The sequence below is a fragment of the Balaenoptera ricei genome, chromosome 4 (genome assembly GCF_028023285.1).
Source record: "Balaenoptera ricei isolate mBalRic1 chromosome 4, mBalRic1.hap2, whole genome shotgun sequence".
NCBI lineage: Eukaryota > Metazoa > Chordata > Mammalia > Artiodactyla > Balaenopteridae > Balaenoptera > Balaenoptera ricei.
The window spans coordinates 133,733,980-133,752,319 of record NC_082642.1 but is presented as its reverse complement, the minus strand read 5'-3'; the positions used below and the strand labels follow the sequence as shown (position 1 = coordinate 133,752,319).

Below are 18,340 nucleotides of genomic sequence, written 5' to 3'. Positions count from 1 at the left end.
GAGTAGCAATACTTGTATCAGATAAAATAGACTTTAAAATAAAGAATGTTACAAGAGACAAGGAAGGACACTACATAAGGATCAAGGGATCAATCCAAGACGAAGGTATAACAATTATAAGTATATACACACCCAACATAGGAGCACCTCAATACATAAGGCAACTGCTAACAGCTATAAAAGAGGAAATCGACAGTAACACAATAATAGTGGTGGACTTTAACACCTCGCTTACACCAATGCACAGATCATCCAAAAAGAAAATTCATAAGGAAACACAAGCTTTAAATGACACAATAGACCAGATAGATTTAATTGATATTATAGGACATTCCATCCGAAAACAGCAGGTTACACTTTCTTCTCAAGTGCACACGGAACATTCTCCAGGACAGATCACATGTTGGGTCACAAATCAAGCCTCAGTAAATTTAAGAAAATTGAAATCATATCAAGCATCTTTTCTGACCACAACGCTAAGAGATTAGAAATAAATTACAGGGAAAAAAATGTAAAAAACACAAGCACATGGAGGCTAAACAAACAAACAAGAAAGACAGCAAACAACAAGCGTTGGCGAAAATGTGGAGAAAAGGGAACCCTCATGCACTCTTGGTGGTAATGTAAATTGGTACAGTCACTATGCCGAACAGTATGGAGGCTGTCAAAAAGTTAAAAATGGAACTACCATATATGATCCAGCAATTCCATTTCTGGATACTTATCCAAAGAAAACAAAAACACTAATTCAAAAAGATATATGCACCCCTAAGTTCATTGCAGCATTATTCACAATAGCTAAGATATAGATGCAACCTAAGTGCCCACTGATAGATAAATGGATAAAGATGTGTGTGTGTGTGTGTGTGTGTGTGTGTGTGTGTGTATATGTATACACATTCCATGTAATATTATTCAGCCATAAAAAAGAATGAAACTTTGCCATTTGTGACAACACAGATAGACCTAGAGGGTATTATGCTAAGTGAAATAAGTCAGACAGAGGAAGACAAATATTGTATCACTTCACTCACATATGGAATCTAAAAAACAAATGAACAAACATAAAACAGAACAGAGTCATAGGTACAGAGAACAAACAGATGGTTGCCAGTAAGAAAGTGGATGGTGGTGGGGGATGAGTGAAGTAGGTGAGGGAAATTAAGAGGTAGAAACTTCTAGTTACAAAATAAGTGAGTCACAGGGATGTACAGCATGGGGAATATAGTCAATAATTGAATATCTTTGTATGATGACAAAGGTGGTCAAAAGGTACAAACTTGCAGTCATAAGATAAATAAGTACTGAAATGATTAATACAATTAACACTGCTGTATGTTATATTTGAAATTTGTAAGAATAAATTCTAAGAGTTCTCGTCACAAGGGATAAATATTTTTTCTTTTTCTTATATTTTGTATCTATATGAGATGATGGATGTTTACTAAACTTATTGTGGTCATCGTTTTATGATGTATGTAAGTCATATCATTATGCTGTATACTTCAAACTTACACAGTGCTGTTATGTCAATTATATCTCAGTAAAACTGGAAGAAGAACAAATAAAAACAAAAATAGATAAAAAGAGAAGGAAAGAATTTTCAGCCTTGGATTTCTGCCTGTATTCTAGGTGTTAATTTACGTAATGCATCTTGTAGAATAACATCAGAACCTGCGGTGGCAAATCCTAAATGGTCCACCAATGTTTCAGGAAGATGCACAAAGGAACCAATGTTTGGTGTTAGGAGAGTGGCCTCAGAAGAGTGGGAGTAGGACCACCCTGAAAGTGTGTGAATTCCTTCCTTTAAGGAGGTCTGCCCATATATTTTAAATTACCAGAGTCTTAGTGGTTCAACTAAATGGGCACAAAATAAAAAGCCCCAGGGAATGTTAAGGAGAAATTTTACATGGAAGGAATCATGAATGTCCTCACGATTCCATGTAAAAAGATTTCATCAGAATTATTACTCCTGGCATGTTTCCCTACCACTAACCCATTCTTCTTCATGGAATATGACTTCATGGAATAAGAACTGAGGATGTGGGGTTAGCTTTTTCAGAGATCACTTCTGAGATATCTCTCACTAGATTCTGACCTTATATTGGACATCTAAAGCTACCCAACATCTGCAGCCACAAATTCCAAAGAACTTGTCAATAATACAGATAACATTTAGGTTTCCACACACTTATCTCAGATTCTTATTTCTCTGTTGACAATGAATACATAAGAAAAAAAAAATGAGTGTTATTTATCGATCTCCTAATTTATCTCCATCACTAAATTTCACAGTAACTTACGTCTCCTCTTCAGCTTTCATTTGGAAGGCATCTTCTAACCAATCTAATAATTTGTGTGTAAACTCACTCACGTCTTGCTGTGGGGGAAAAAAAAAAGTCTTGTTGACATTCGAGCCTACCAATGAAAACACTAAATACTGAAACATAAAACTTACAGCCAGTCTTTTCAAATGTATAATTAACTGACTCCTCACAAAGGTAACATATGAAATGTCTCACGTCAAATGCAAGAAATATTTATAACTTAACCAGAGCATAAACTCAGTATTTGAGAAAAACAAGCATTATATTCATAATCATGTAATTGGGTTTCACCTTAGGAGGGAAAAATATATATATGTGTGTGTGTGTGTGTGTGTGTGTGTGTGTATATGTGTGTGTATATATATATATATATATATATATATATATATATATATATATAAATTCAAACTTATCAATGCGATTTTTAAAAAGAGTTATTACCCCCCCACAAAGAGCTCTCTAATGAATCTTTATAAAATGAAGGACCCACATTACCAAAGAGTTCTTCATTATATAAAGATTTATTACTGGCTTCTGTCTTAGAAGGAATATGTGTTTTTAAACAATTCATTTTTTCCATTCAACTGTTAACGCACAACTTTTTAAGCCATATCCGATTTTACTAAGATAACTGTTAATTTGGATAGGTTGAGCCTAATTAATCACTGACTCCCCAACTATCAAGTCTACCACCTCATGAACGTCAAACTGATTCTCCAATCAGAACCAGCACAATCTTCACCTTTTGCCATCTCTTCGGTCCTACATCACCTGACATGGATAAACAGGAATAAGCAGTGGCAGTTGTACTTATCAACTACCATAAAATTCTTTCAACACTCCGACCTGGAGCACAGCAAACAGATTTGTATAGAACCTGTATGGGGAGTGGAGTGGGGTGGGGTGGGCTGGGGGGATAAAGCAACCCTACTATGACTTCCCAAAGACAGATAAATAAGTGTAAGCAATTTGCCTTTATCAAAATAGTCCCAAATATAAAACAAACTTACTATTATACATTTTCACAGCTAGAAGTTTTTTGAAGAGCATCTGGGTCAACCTATTTACCTTTAAAATGTTGAAACTAAGGTCTAGGAAGCTTAAATAAATTGCTCCAAACCAATATAAAGACAACTAAACTTAACACAAAATGCCAGTTATAAACATCCATACCACCTGTAGTGGGTTAAATTGAGGCCTGTCAAAATATATGTCCACTTGGATCCTCAGAATCCGTCTGTATTTGGAATAAGAGTCTTTGCAGATGTAAAGAAGGTACGGATCTCAAGATGAGATCATCCTGGTTTAAGGTAGGCCCTAAATCCAATGATGGGTACTCTTATAAGAGGGAAAAAAAAAAAAAGAGCAGGCACACAGACATAACAGGGGAAAAGGTCGTGTAAAGATGAAGACAAGAGACTGGCACCACAAGCCAAGGAACACCAGGAGTCACCAGATGGTGGAGGCAAGGAAGGATTCTCCTTGAGAGCCACCGGAGGGAGCACGGCCCTGACAACACCTTTATTTTGAATTTCTGGCTTCTAGAACTATAAGATAATCATTTTCTATTGTCTTGAAATCACTCAGTTTGTGGTAATTTGTTACAGCTGTCCTAGCAAAGTAATATAATACTTTAAAATGGCTTTCCATACTTTTCTATAACATTACTTACCCTGCAAGGTTATATCTGACAAGAAACAAAAAGTTTTCCTACTTATCCAATACTCTTTAGAAGAAAATGTTAGGGGGGAGAAAAACTGAAAACAGCAGCAAATATAAGCAAATTCTGATGTGACCACCTTTTTTGTTCATTTATCTTTGCCATAAAAAATGAATTAAAAAAAAAAAAAGCACAGGGAAGGCAGTGGCAAAATCAGACATCTTTCAGCTCTCCACACATCCACGTAACAGATATATATCCAAGTACTACAACAACTACACTGCAAACGTAGCAGATTTTTAAAATCTCCTCAAGTATTGTCTTTATCTTTTGCCCATTATGTCATTGTCATCTTTTCCAACACTGTTGCTATTATTCTCTGCTACTTTCTTTCCTTCTCTTCCGCTTTCCTTCTTTAATTTCTCTGACTTCTCACATTATACGTGAAAATGTTGGTTTGTGGTTTGTTTATAGACATTTTCCATTTTTATAGGAAAATTCCCAATATTCTTTCTAAAAAATTGATAAAAAAGCAACCAAACAGCACTACATAAAGATTGGGAAATAAAAGAACTAATAACAATGTTAATGTCATTCAGAAACCTTTTCTGAGTAATTACGGAAAACTACTTTCTGCCAGCAAAGAGAGGCATATCAAAAGCGTGTATACTACACTGACACTGGGTTATCACACCTTGGTGAAGATTTTTAATTAAAAATTTGTGAACATTCTTAATTTTACCCACTGCTTTCATTTAGTAATTTTAATTATAATATAAATTACAGCTTCATTTATCATATACTTTCAAGATTATCACTATTTCTTAATTTAAAAGTAAATCTTCCAAATAAACAATGTTTTAAATGGCTCCAGCTTATTTGTATAAAGATAAATGACAACATCTTTGTCATTTATCTTTGAAAAAAACTGCTTAAGAAAAGATCAGATTAAATAAAATAAAAAGTTAATAAACAAGGAAGCTCAACAAAGCTACCTGCTGGGAGTCATTTGATTTGAAAGCATCCTTAAGAATTTCAACTGCTCTTGATGGATCAACATATTTCCTTTTAGTACCAACAAGAAGTGCAAATAGATATCGAAGCTCACGCATAAAAGGCAAATTCCGATGCTCCTATTGAAAAAAAAGAAAAAATCCTTAAGTGAAGATTAAAATCTTTACTGGTAAAGAGATACTCATTTTAAAATTAACCAAAAATTTAATATAGATTAGGGATGAATCTAGCACTCCTATTACCATAAAAAAAGAAGAGTGATCGTGTCATCTAGCAGAATGAAAGAAGGAGTCAAACACGGAAAGAGCAGAGGACCTAGACTAAGCTCACAATTTTAGAATAAATGCCACATATTCACAGTAAATCATGTCATTACCCAGCCAAGAATATCCTCATTTAAGTCTGTTTATTATAATCCTTTCCATTCAGCAAAGCCCAGCTGCTGCTGAGGACAGCAATAACAAGAGCCAACATTCAATGAGTGCTAACCACGTGCCAGGCACTACTTACGTACTTGACGCTCAATAAACCCATTTAAGCAAAAATCCCCCTCCTCCATGAAGCCTTCCCCAAGGCCCCTCCAAGTCAATGATCTCTTCAAACTCCACATCTACTGAAATTAATGTTTTTCATTCAGCAATGAATCACTACGGCCACTGTTATGTGAAAATCCTAATTATCAGACACATTAGTCTAATAAGTAATTAGACTAGATCCTAATATTAGACTAATGTATCATCTTTCTAGTGTTCCTTTGAAAACTCACTACTGTTTTTCTTCTTCTTCCAGAAGGCACAAAAACAACCCAATATTATCAATCACAAACAATTTATTTTAAAATAACAAGAAAACTTTTTATAAGAATGTAATTCACATGTCTTAGTGAAATACATTATGGTAACAAATCAGATGGGCAGTTCTTACTACGGTTAGCTCCTGAAATAACAATTTTAACAGATAAAGCTTACATATACTATTTAAATATTAGAAAAATTTTCCAAGTTTGCATAGTTTTGTAGCAGTGTGTGTCTGTGTGTGTACAGTTGTTACCCAGAATATAATCAATTAATAAAGAAACAGTTGCTCCCACAATACATTAAAAAGCAGTCCTAAGAAATAGGTGTAAAGGAATAAAATTGATTCCAAATATTTATTTGATCTAAAAACTACATATCCATTACAGCAATCAGAAAGTACATAAAGTCTAACATAAAAATGCTAAGTTATAGAAAACATGGATTTTATTTAAGCATAATAAATTCCACCATTGATGATAAAGATGAAATGCAAAAGTTTTAAATGAGATAAAAAACTAATCCATGATTTTTCTGTGGTACTTACTATTCCCCAACAAGTGCCCTATATAAATAGGTTTCAAGAGTGTAAATGCTAAAAATTTTAATCCATAAAATAATTTTCAGAAATCTCCTTAATTTCCTGTGATCAATTTCTTCATTTATCACTGTACCTAAGGCAAGGCAGTTTTTTGAGACATTCCTTGCCAAGTGACAAGAATGAAATAAATGACTTTTGAAAATTAAGTGAAATTCTGCTGAGATGCATATGTGAAAAGTTAAATACTTTAATAAAACATTTTTTGCTCTCAGCCAATTCCTGTGGCTAGAAAATCTTGAATTTCAAAAGGCAAAATTAGTGATTGCTGTTAAGACTAGCCACTGCATGGCTAAATTATGAAAATACCACCACATCTAGAAATTATTCAAACACAGTTCTTTATCTTTTTTTAAACAGATTTATCATGATATAACTGATGTACAATATACTGTACATTAGAAAGTGTACAATTTTACAAGCTTCACATACGTATACATCCATGAATGTATCACCACAATCAATAACATACCTGTCCATCACCCCCAAAACTTTCTTCATCCCTCACTCCCCTCCCTAATCATTCCCAGGTGACCATGGTTACTTTACACTTTCTAGAAATTTATATAAATCAAATCATATTCTATGTACTCATTTTAGTCAATGGTTTCCTGCAATCGGTATAATTATTTTGAACTTCACCTATATGATTATGTACATTAATAATTAATTCCACTTTATTGCTGAGTGGGATTCCATTGTGTGGACAGACCACAACTTATTTATCCATTAACCTGTTCCAGCTGCAGTGGATATTATTGGATGTGGCTTTGTGTGGACATATGGTTTCATTCCTCTTGAGTAAAGAACTGAAGGGAAATGGCAAGACTGTATGGTAGATGTTTTTAAGAAACAAACAGGGCTTCCCTGGTGGCGCAGTGGTTGAGAGTCTGCCTGCCAATGCAGGGGACACGGGTTCGAGCCCTGGTCTGGGAAGATCCCACATGCCGCGGAGCAACTGGGCTCGTGAGCCACAATTACTGAGCCTGCGCGTCTGGAGCCTGTGCTCCGCAACAGGAGAGGCCGCGACGGTGAGAGGCCCGCGCACCGTGATGAAGAGTGGCCCCCACTTGCCACAACTAGAGAAAGCCCTCGCACAGAAACGAAGACCCAACACAGCCATAAATAAATAAGTTAAACCTTAAAAAAAAAAAAAAAAAAAGAAACAAACAAACTGTTTTCCAAAGGCATTAAACTACTTTATATTCTCACTGGCAGTGTAATGAGAGTTCTAGGTCCACATTCTAAAACACTTGGATATGGGCTATATTTTTTAACTTTAGTTCTTCTAGTGGCACCCCTCATTTTAATTTGCATTTGGCCTAATGACTAGTAACACTGAGCATCATTTCATGTAGTTATTTACAATCTGTGTATCTTCTTTGGTGTTGTAATCTGTTGAGATATTTTTCCCAATATAGTAATAGGTTACTTGTCTTACTATTGAGATGTAAAAGTTCTGTATATATTTTAGATACAATTCCTTTGTATGATATATGTTTTGCTAATATTTTCTCCCAATCTGTGGCTTGCCTTTTCATTTTGTATGAATTTTTCAAAGACAAGCTTTTCATTTTGATGAAAATGAAACATCAATTTTTTTCTTGTATGATTTGTGCCTGTTTATTGTCCTTCTTAAGAAATCTTCTCTTAATCCAGAACCCTAAAATTTTCTATGCTTTCCTCAAGAATTTTTATAGTTTTAGTTCTTTGTTTTAGGTCTATAGTTCATTATGATTTTTTTTTTCACAAATAGTGTCCTGTAAAGGTTGAAAAGTATTTTTCTGTCTAAGACATCATTGGTTTAAAAGATTTTCCTTTGACCATTGAATTGTTTTGGCAACTTTGATTAAAACCAATTACCCCTATATGTGTTGTTCTATTTCTGGACTCTCTATTCTGTTCTACTGATCTATATGACTATCTTTTCACCAGTAACACAGTGTCTTGATCATTGTAGCTGAATAATTAATTCCTCCAAAGCTGCCTTTCTCTTTAAAACTGCTATGGCTATTCCATATCCCTTGGTTTTGCAGATAAATTTTACAATCAATTTGTCAATTCCTATGAAAATGCCTGCTGGGATTATAACTGGATTGCACTGATTCCATAGATTAAACTGGGTACAATTGATATCTTAAAAAAACTGAATCCCCTGATCCATGAACGTAGTATATCTCTTTATTTCTTTAATTTCTCTCAGCAATGTTTTGTAGTTTTCCATATCTTTTGTCTACTTTATCTCTAATCTTCCATATTTTATGCTGTCTTACATAAGTATTTTTTAATTTAAATTCCCAATTGTGTGTTGCTAGTATTAAGAAATACAACTGATTTTTGTATGTTTGCCTTGTATCATGTAATGTTGCTGAATGAACTCACTTCTTGATTCTAGCATCTTTTTTTTTTAGTAGAGTACTCAGGATCTTCTAAATAGACAATCAGTCATGTAAATGAAAAGACAGCTTTGTTTCTTCCTTTCCAATCTGCATGCTTATTTCTTTTTCTTACCTTACAGCACTGGTTAAGAACTCCAGTCTAATGTTTAATAGAAAAGTGGTGAGGGACATCTTGTTTGTTCCTGATCTTTGAGGAAGAGGATTCAGTCTTACACCATAAAGTACTATAATTAGTTGTAAGTTTCTCATAAATGAGTTTTAGCAGGATAAAAAAGTTTTTTTCTGTTCCTAGTTTCTGAGAGATTTTGCCATAAATATATGTTAGCTTTTGTCAAATCCTTTTTCTTCATCTACTGAGATAGTCATATGGCTCTTCTTGTCTAATATGTTAATATGATGAATTATACTGATTTCTGAACATTAAACCAATCTTTCAGTCCTGGATAAACCCCACCTGCCAATGAGGTATTATTATCCTTTATATGTACTACAGCATTCAACTTGCCAAAAATCTGACAATTTTTGCTTCTATTATTCATGAGGAATATTGGTCTGTAGTTTTCTTGAAACATATTTTTCTACTTTTGGTTTCAGCGTAATGCTGGTCTCATAGAGTAAATTTGGAAGTTTTACCTCTTCTTCAATTTTCTGGGAAAACATGTAGAGAATTGCCATTATTTCTTCCTTAAATGTTTGGTATAACTCACCAATAAACCTTGCTGCTACTGATTTTTTTTTTTTTTTTGGTGGGTAGGTTCTTAACTAAAAATTCAATTTCTTTAATATAATATAGAGATACTCAGGTTATCTATCTTTTCATCAGTTTCAATAGTTGTTAGCTTTTAAGATATTTGCCTATTGTTTATAATATTCCACTATTCTCTTTTATTGTCTACAGAATATGCAGTGATGTGCCCCTCTTTCATTCTTTATTTTGGTAATTTGTTTCTTCTCTCTTTTTTCTTACTCAGTCTACTTAGAAGGTTATCAATTTTACCAACTTTCTTAAGAAGCAGCTTGTGGTTCCATTAATTTTTCTCTACTGTTTTCCTGATGTCTAATCCATTGATTTATGTACTTTGTCTTTATTATTTCCTTTCATCTGCTTTCAAATTAACGAGCTTTTCCCCCCCTAATTTCTTGACGCAATCTGATGCCATTAATTTGAAACAATTCTTATTTTCTAATAAGGCATTTAGCTCATGTATTTTCCACTAACCACTGTTTTAGCTAAATACCTCTAATTTTGATACATCATGTTTTAATTTTTATTCAGTTCAGAATACCCTGAAATTTCCTCTTTGATTTGTTCTTTGTTCCTGGGATTATTTAGAGGTGTAAATAATTTCCAAGTACTAGGGGGATTATCTAGATATCTTTCTAATTGCAAGTAATAATTCTAAATAATCATGTGAATTATAAATATACTTCAACCAAGACATCAGAACAAAGAACTAACCAAATTGTGACAGAGAGAGGCAACAGTCCAAAAAGTTTCATGTAAAAACTGTAATGACTGAAAGGTGTTTGCTTAATTTCTCTGGAAGTATGAGTAGTTGGTCAGGTGATCTTGCTTCCCTTTTGAAAACGGCTTATCAGTCTGACACTTTATGGCCAAAGATTACAGCCTGAAAAGCTGGTTATAAATCAAATTATATTCCCACTAGCTAGCATTATAAATGTTTCACATGTTTGCAGGAAAAGTAGTTTTCAAAATTAGACACTAAAAGGAAAACATAATTTAATAACGTATTATTACTACTAACAATAGGTTACACAAAGTTCAACACTTTACTGAAACCTAAAACTTTAACTTCTTTGTCTTTGCAACCAGTCCCCTTTAGGGCTACAGTTTCTTTATGACAAGATCACTGAAGTCTTACACTCAAGGATATCATCTCCATAATTATTTTTTTTCATTAATATGAATTTCTGAATGCAAATCAGTCCTATCTTTTGAAAAGCTAATATGAACAGTATAATAACTAGCAACAGCTGAAACCTAGTACTTACTATGTACCAGGTACTTCTAAGTCCTTTATGTGTTTTATCTCATTTAATTCTCACAGCAACTCTATAAAATAATTGCTGTTATTATTTATGCTTTTCAGATAAGGAAAACGAGCAGTAACTAGATCAAGCAGGTCCACAGCCAGAACCCAGCCAATGTGGTCCTGATGCCTGTGCTCTCTGTCACATTATATTGCCTAACAATATTAGAAGTTACAGATTTTCACTGCAAAGACAACCAGTGCAAAACTAACCTTTTAAAGAGCTCATCTACAGAAATAACTGAAAAATTTTTGATTTCCACACAATTTTTCAGGAGGCAACTGAGTAAAGACCTTGAATTGTAAATGGTAATCTATAAAATTTACTGAAATTTGACATCCAGAAAAAAGAAGAAAAAAGCAATTACTAAAGTGAAACAAAAAAATTGGCCTATTACTGACACACAGGTGAAGAAAAATTCATATTTACAATATAATAACCAAGAATAGGAAGTTACTGTTGTAGCTGAGATTAATAGGTTCACATTCAAATTTGACACTACTTCAGATTTGATTTGGCAAATTCCCAAAAGCAAGCACAGATAAAAGAATATGAAGACCATATATACTCTGCTTAAAAATTTTTCATAATTTTACCTTTTGGTTTCGGGGTAATTCTTGAACATTTGATGGTGGCTTGTAATTCAGAACTAGTCTTCTAAATTCCAAAAGATTGAATAATGACTGAAAAAGAACAACAATTTAAGATAACCGAAGGGAAAATTCTATTAACAGAACTGTAAACATATGACTGGCCTGAGAGATTTATTTTATATACAGAATATTTCCCACTAGCACAAGAAGGCCTATTTTCTCCCTGAGAAGAAGTCACATTTTTAAAATTTTGACATATTATTCTTGATCATTAACAATATTTACGGTACTGCAAAGGAGAAAATTATTCATGGACAACTCAAAAAAACATAATATATATTATTAAAAGTTTCCTTTCTTTATGTTACTACGTGCCTAAGCAGTTTCCTCAAAATAAAATCTACACAAATGCAAAGTCAAGAACTTTTTAGACATGCTATGTTCAGCATGAGTTTTCTAGAGGTATCAATTCTACAAAAATATAGTACAAATAAATTTATGGGCCAGATGCTAGGTGATAGAGACACAAAGAAATTACGTATTATCGCTAATCGTCAAGGAGACACACAACCTAGAAAGGAGACAGATATTTAATTATAACGATAGCAGTGTTACTCCAAAATACAGTAATATTGATCATGTAGAGCATAATGAAAGCATGTGAAAGATGCTCATGAAAAAGCTTCCTGCAGCTATGTTTTTAAGCTATAGCTTGTAACCCGTTAATGTCATCATGATAAACATTAATTTTAAAAACTGAAATAAAATATAATGGAAAATATCAGAACATGTCATAAACAGTCAATTCACCAGAGTATCATTTGTAAAATTTTCATGGGTGATATTTTTACATACATATGTATGTGTAAAGTGTTTTACAATGTAAAACGTATTCCTTTCTGTGAGTCACACAGTTTATAAAGTTTGAAAATCATTGTACTGGAGGTGATAATGTATTAAATCTTAGTAAAAGATGGGTTAGCCAACTTGCTAGAAAATAAAAATAGCACCACAAATCCATAAGAAAACAAGATTTTGTTTAGTACTGGGTGTTGGGAAAACTGGTCCACTATATATAAAGAAATAGTCATATATAGATATATAGATATAGATGTGGATTAAAGACCTAAATATGAAAGGTAAAACCATAAAACTGATAATTGTGATCTGAAGTATTTTTTAATTAAACAATATGAACATATTCATTCATTTATTCATTCATTTAACAAATATTTATGGAGCACCCACTACATGCCAGACACAAGGAAGACAGGCAGCAGAGAATAAAATATATCAAGTCTCTGCCCTTGTACTATCTTGTTATTGCAAGTTAAAACAATGAGAGCAGATGTTATAAATCAGAAATAATAAGTACAATAACAGACCAAAATCAGAAACTTAAGGAAGAAGCAGCATTTAAAAGCCAGAGGAAAAAGAGCTATTAGAAAGACAAAATAAAAATAGTAAAGGAAGTGTGGAGTATGAGATCACAGAAGAAAAAGGAGTAGAGAAAGCTTTCAAACATAGTTGTGTATCAGAATAACTGCAGAGCTTTAAAAAATCCTATGTCAGGAACCTCTCAACAAAGATATAAAGTACCACAGAAGATTCTGGAGTACATCAAAGAATCACTGGCAAATTTCATGAAGGACAAGATTAGCAAAGGTTGAAGGTTGCCACATTCTAATAAGGTAAGGGCAAGAAAATAATCTTTAGACTTGTCAATTGGGAAGTCACCTTTCCAGTAGAATGGCAGAATGGAAGAAGAGCAGCAATGAGTCCTGAAGAAATGGGATAAAACTAAGGGGGACAAAGTATAGACTGTTCTTACAAGGAATTTAAATAGGAAAGAGAATACTGACAAATCTGGAGAATCTCAATCCCATTTCTATGCTCTGAGCTCCCACTGGAAAACTTTTTTCTTCTTCCTGAACACCCTTTAGAATTTCCTTTGGTGTGGGTCTCCTGGTAACAAATTATTTCAGATTCTGCTAAACTGAAAATTGTGGGGTTTCTTTTCATTTTTTAAAGATTTTTGCTAGTTATAGAATTCTAGGCAGCCAGTTAACTTTTCCCAGAACTTTAAAGATAGCATTTCTGTTGAGAAGTCAACCGTTAGTCTTATTTTTGCTCCATCATAGAGGCGATACACCTTTTCCATCTGGCTACTTTTAGTATTTTCTTTGTCTAGAGTGTTTTGCTGTTTTACTATGATGTGCCTTGATGTAGTATTCTTTACATTCATACTACCTGGTTCCTACTGCTTTCCTAATCTGTGGCTTCATCTCTTTCATCAAGTTTGGAATATTCTTTGTCATCTCTTCAAATATTGTTTTTATCCTATTTCCCTTTTAGTTTCCCTCTGGAACCAAAAATAAATTGTGTTAGTACAATTTACACCATGTCCAAAATATCTCTTATATGCTCTTATCTGTATTTCATGGCTTTAGTGTGAAAATGTTCCACAAACTGTCCAGTTGACTAATTCTCTCTTCAGTTGTGTCTGATATCCTGCTAAACTCTTCCACTGATATCTTAACTTCATTTATCATATTTTTCCATTCTAAAATTTCTATTTTGTTCTTTTTTTATAGATTTTAGTTTTCTATCAAAATTCTCAATCATGCTTCTAATTCCTTGAGCACAGTAATAGTTACATAACAAATAATTCGATTTTTAGGTTTCCTTGTAGGTATATTTCTAATTATCCATTGTTTTCTCTTAATTTTTGGACATGTCTTATTTTCTGATATAACTAATTATGACTGATTTGAGTGCTAGACATTGTATGTAAAAAACTGGAGAAAATTCAAAGTTCGAGATGATAGTATCTTCTAACAGAATTTACATTTCCTTCTGGCCGGCAGCAAAACTGGGACTACTTGCAAACCTAGATCATCTTAACCCAATCAATTCTGAGAAAATCTCAAGCTGGGATTCACAAATTATAAAGCCTGGCCTATTTTCAGTTCTCAGTTAATTCTAGGGTGTAGCCCTTTAGAATTTAACTGAAAATCTCAGGTGTTTCCTAGGGCTCCAAGCCTGTGTGAAACTTTGCTTAGCTCCCCAGCCAATCAGCAGTCACTCCAGAAATTGCCTCAAAGATAAAATCAGCCCAAAATGTGAAGTTTACTCTCTGAAATTCTTGTTCTCTCCAAGTGTAGCCTCAAAATTCCTCACTGCTTTAGTGTTTATGATGCCTTCAAAAAGCTGATTTCATTTTTCTTTTGTTTTGTTTTGGACTCCAGCAAAATATGAGCAGGTAGACGGCCGAAAACAACTTAATATGCTACTACCCAAAGTAGAATTTGTGACCATGGATTATCACAACAAATCACAGAAATTTATTTTAAGTACCAATCTATACCCTAAATCAGGCATAGTACTATTAGTCAACACATTCCTTCAAAAGGGGTGGGAAAGAGTAATTGTCACTACTGCCTAAATTGTGTTTGTGAGTCATACACATTGAAAACAAGTATCCTTTCATTCAGTCCAAAGCTAATGTGTCAGTTTTGAAATTTGTTAAAGTAGAGTTTGGTTAAACTCTTGCTAATATCAGAGAGCTAATGGAAGATGAGAGTTTAAATACATAATTTGTGGAAAACAAAAAGAGTGATGACAAGAGAGCAAAGGGAGACATAAACTGTCTATAATGAAAGATACTAAGGAAAAGCAACATAAATTCTCCTTGGTGGATTTTTAAAAAAATGAAATGGTATCAGATAAGTTTCAAGGTGAGATAGAAAGAGACTGGCATGATTAAAAACTGAAAGTCTGTATACAGAGCAATTAAAGCCCTATGTCCTTCCCAGACTGAGAAGCATCAGACAAGTACTCTCTCCTCTGTGGAATACAGGAAAATTTAAACTTTGAATATAACTTAACTGACTCAGGTTCATAAAAATCAGTCATAGTGTATTTCAGGGTAGGATGAGATTCAGGGCTACAAACAGGGTTAAGTGAAAGCCTGCCAATTGACCCCCAATTGTCCCTTCCCCAATTCCCTTTCTCTAGACCTGCTTTTGGAAAGTTAGCAACCATGCTTAAACCACAAAAAAATGAGAATCCAGTCTGGATTTGAGGCACAGAAATCTCATGTTGTAAAGGACTCCCCTCACCAAAAAAAAAAAAAAAGAAAAAAAAAGAGTTAACATGTTTGAGATGTTTGAGTATATGAAACACACTATTGATAATACCTCAAAAGAGAGGTTGAAGCAGCTGGAAATTTTTAAGGATAAATAAGTATACAGAAAACAGAGAGAAGAAAAGGTGGCAACTGACAACTCCAGGGAAACAAAGAATTACAGAAGGGTAGTCTTAGTAAACCACCACAATGTCTACAAAGCCAAAGAAAATGTAAACACTGACTACTGACTATTTTTAACTGGTGATATAACTATGTTGGGAGATGAAAGGAAAGGCAATTCTAGGTAGGTGAAATGAAAGAGCTAAATCCTCATCTATCTTTGCAGAAAGCCATGTCATTTAGAAAAACGAAGATAGCAAGAGAAACAGCTAGAATTGGTTGTAGATGCCTTTAAGAAGCAGGACTATGTTTCTCAGGCAGGGTGGTTTGGAGCAGAGGACTGCTGTTTTTCACAAGGCTTTTATTGCTATGGAATTTTTGGTTTTCTCTTTGAACTATGTACTCATGTTCTTTGACGAAAATTAGAGACAAAAGCAAGTGCTATGAAAAACACGTTAAATGATATCCTGAAATGTTTTGAAAACTTGCAGCACCTTTTCAATACCATACTTTAATACATTAGAGTGGTAGAAGCACCTTAAGTCATCAATTCCACCATAAGTAATATATGCTCCTTTACGGTTCATTCATTTACTAACTCAGTAATTACTTAAAGGGTTCCTCCAACGTGTCAGACACTCTACTATACACTGGTACAGAACAGTAACTTAGATGATGTGCTCTCTGCCCTCAGGATGCCTGTATTTTAGTCAACTTAGAGTTTCATAATTTATGCATAAGGCGACCATATACCTTATCATCCAACCCATAACCCTTCTGAGTATGAGAAAGGGTTTCAAGACTAATTAATAGGGGCTGATAGAGCTGCCATGTGAGTAAACTGGGACTGTACCAGGCAAACTGAGAAGTATGAGCACCTTACTTCTGAGCATCTCAGAGGCATCCAAACGGGAATGGTGCTAAGGTTTATCATGAGAATCCACGGATTACTTGAACTTAACACCCCAAACCAGAGAAAGAGGAGAACATATTCCTATTAGTAACTACCTAATTCACTGACACCCTAGTGGAAAAAGCAGCCCCAATTCGTACTTTCTACATAAAAGTTCCTTTTGAACAGGATGAAAATAGTCCTGACTAAATAACTGGTTGATACCCAATCTAAAGACAGTCAGGCTAATATTATTAGCATCCAAAAGATTATGTAAGCCATTCTCTGTACAACCTTCTCTTTGCTTACAGTCTATTTCTGATATTCTGTTCCCCTTTTATTCCAAAATACTTAGGTCTCAGTACCTAAAGGAACAAATATAACAAAGCTGTGCCTTCTGTAGTCTATCCTCATTACCTACTCTGAAGTTAGAGATTTATAATCCCAGTAAACTACTATAATTGGTAGAAATATTTACAAAGAAAAGAATTCCCAGTTGTTTCATACTAGTCTTGCCAACTAAGTATAATAAATTCCATCCCTGAGAAAAGTTCATAATTGAAACTTCACAGTACATTTATGTCACAGTCTGAACAAGTTCCACCTTGCTTTGGAAAATACAATTAAAAAACTTCCAACACTAATATAGATTTCCTACCCAAATTTTCTTTCATAAGTGAAAAGTTCCATTTATGATGATAAACTGTTATATTTCAGATGTCTGTGGAATTAAGCAAATGTCAAGAAATGAAAAAATATAATATTTCAATTACTAGAAATGAAAAGTAAAAGGTACTTAAAATGGGTTAAGAGACTTTAAAATTACATTCAAAAACAAAACGAAGTTATCTCCAGATAAAGTTTTCTTCCCACCCACAATTTTCTGAACTCTGAAGCTTAATGTTTTTCCACATCCCCAAGTCAGTATCTTATTACTTTATTATAATCCAAATTTTTCAAGGTTAGCGGTTACTTCTCCTAGGTGTTTATTCTAACTAAACTATTGATTTTTTAGAAGCACTTTCTTACTTCTTATAGTTTTCTAAGAGAAACAACTAACCAATGAGCCTCATTTACTGGCTGTAATAGTGTAAAGGTAGCATCTACTTGTCCAAATACAGGCTGCAAAGCATACTCATAAACACTCAGATCAGAGCCTTAAAACTGTGCTTCATATTTTAAAATGATGACTAAATTATGAAATTTAGATTGAACAATGAAATTGCAAAAGCCTTTACTAACAGTGCAAGTAAAGCAAGGTAGCCTAGTAAGAAGATCTAAGAGATTAAGATAGTAAATAAAGTTTGAGATATTGTTGGCATGTAAGTGAACAATTAATGCATATTCAAGGCCAAGAACAAAAGTATCATCACAAATTTATGCTAATCCAGGTATTCCTTAACATTTTAATAGGCTGGAAAACAAATAACATAGCCTATTATTAATTAGTGTATACCACAGTTTATTAAAAAGTGAGGCATAAATCCAGAAAACCAAAGGAAATCAAATTATATAATATTATTTGCCAGAAAGGCAGAAAAGAGTTGGAAATAACACGGAAGTAGAAAAAAAGTTAAAACTACAGGTTAATCGCCTAGAGAACACAATTAACAACCTTGTAGAAATGAACTTAATAACCTGTGAGTTGCTTTAATATCATATGAAAGTTTACGCCATATACAGTTTTGGAAAAGTACAAAATGAGGAGATATTTTGAATGTAAAAGAATATAAATTAGAAAACATCTAATGATTTTAAAAGT

General features: G+C 33.6%; 1 protein-coding gene across 2 annotated transcripts in view; it reads right to left on the bottom strand.

The window, feature by feature from the left end:
- USP25 (ubiquitin specific peptidase 25) overlaps positions 1 to 18,340 on the bottom strand; it is a 139,021-nt gene that overhangs the window by 72,613 nt on the left and 48,068 nt on the right. For both annotated transcript variants that reach the window (XM_059921381.1, XM_059921383.1), the window contains exons 6-8: positions 11,441 to 11,527; positions 4,983 to 5,120; positions 2,304 to 2,380 (exon numbers count right to left, since the gene is read on the bottom strand). In XM_059921381.1, the coding sequence (XP_059777364.1) occupies positions 2,304 to 2,380; positions 4,983 to 5,120; positions 11,441 to 11,527 (302 nt within the window). The remainder of the gene's footprint in view (positions 1 to 2,303; positions 2,381 to 4,982; positions 5,121 to 11,440; positions 11,528 to 18,340) is intronic.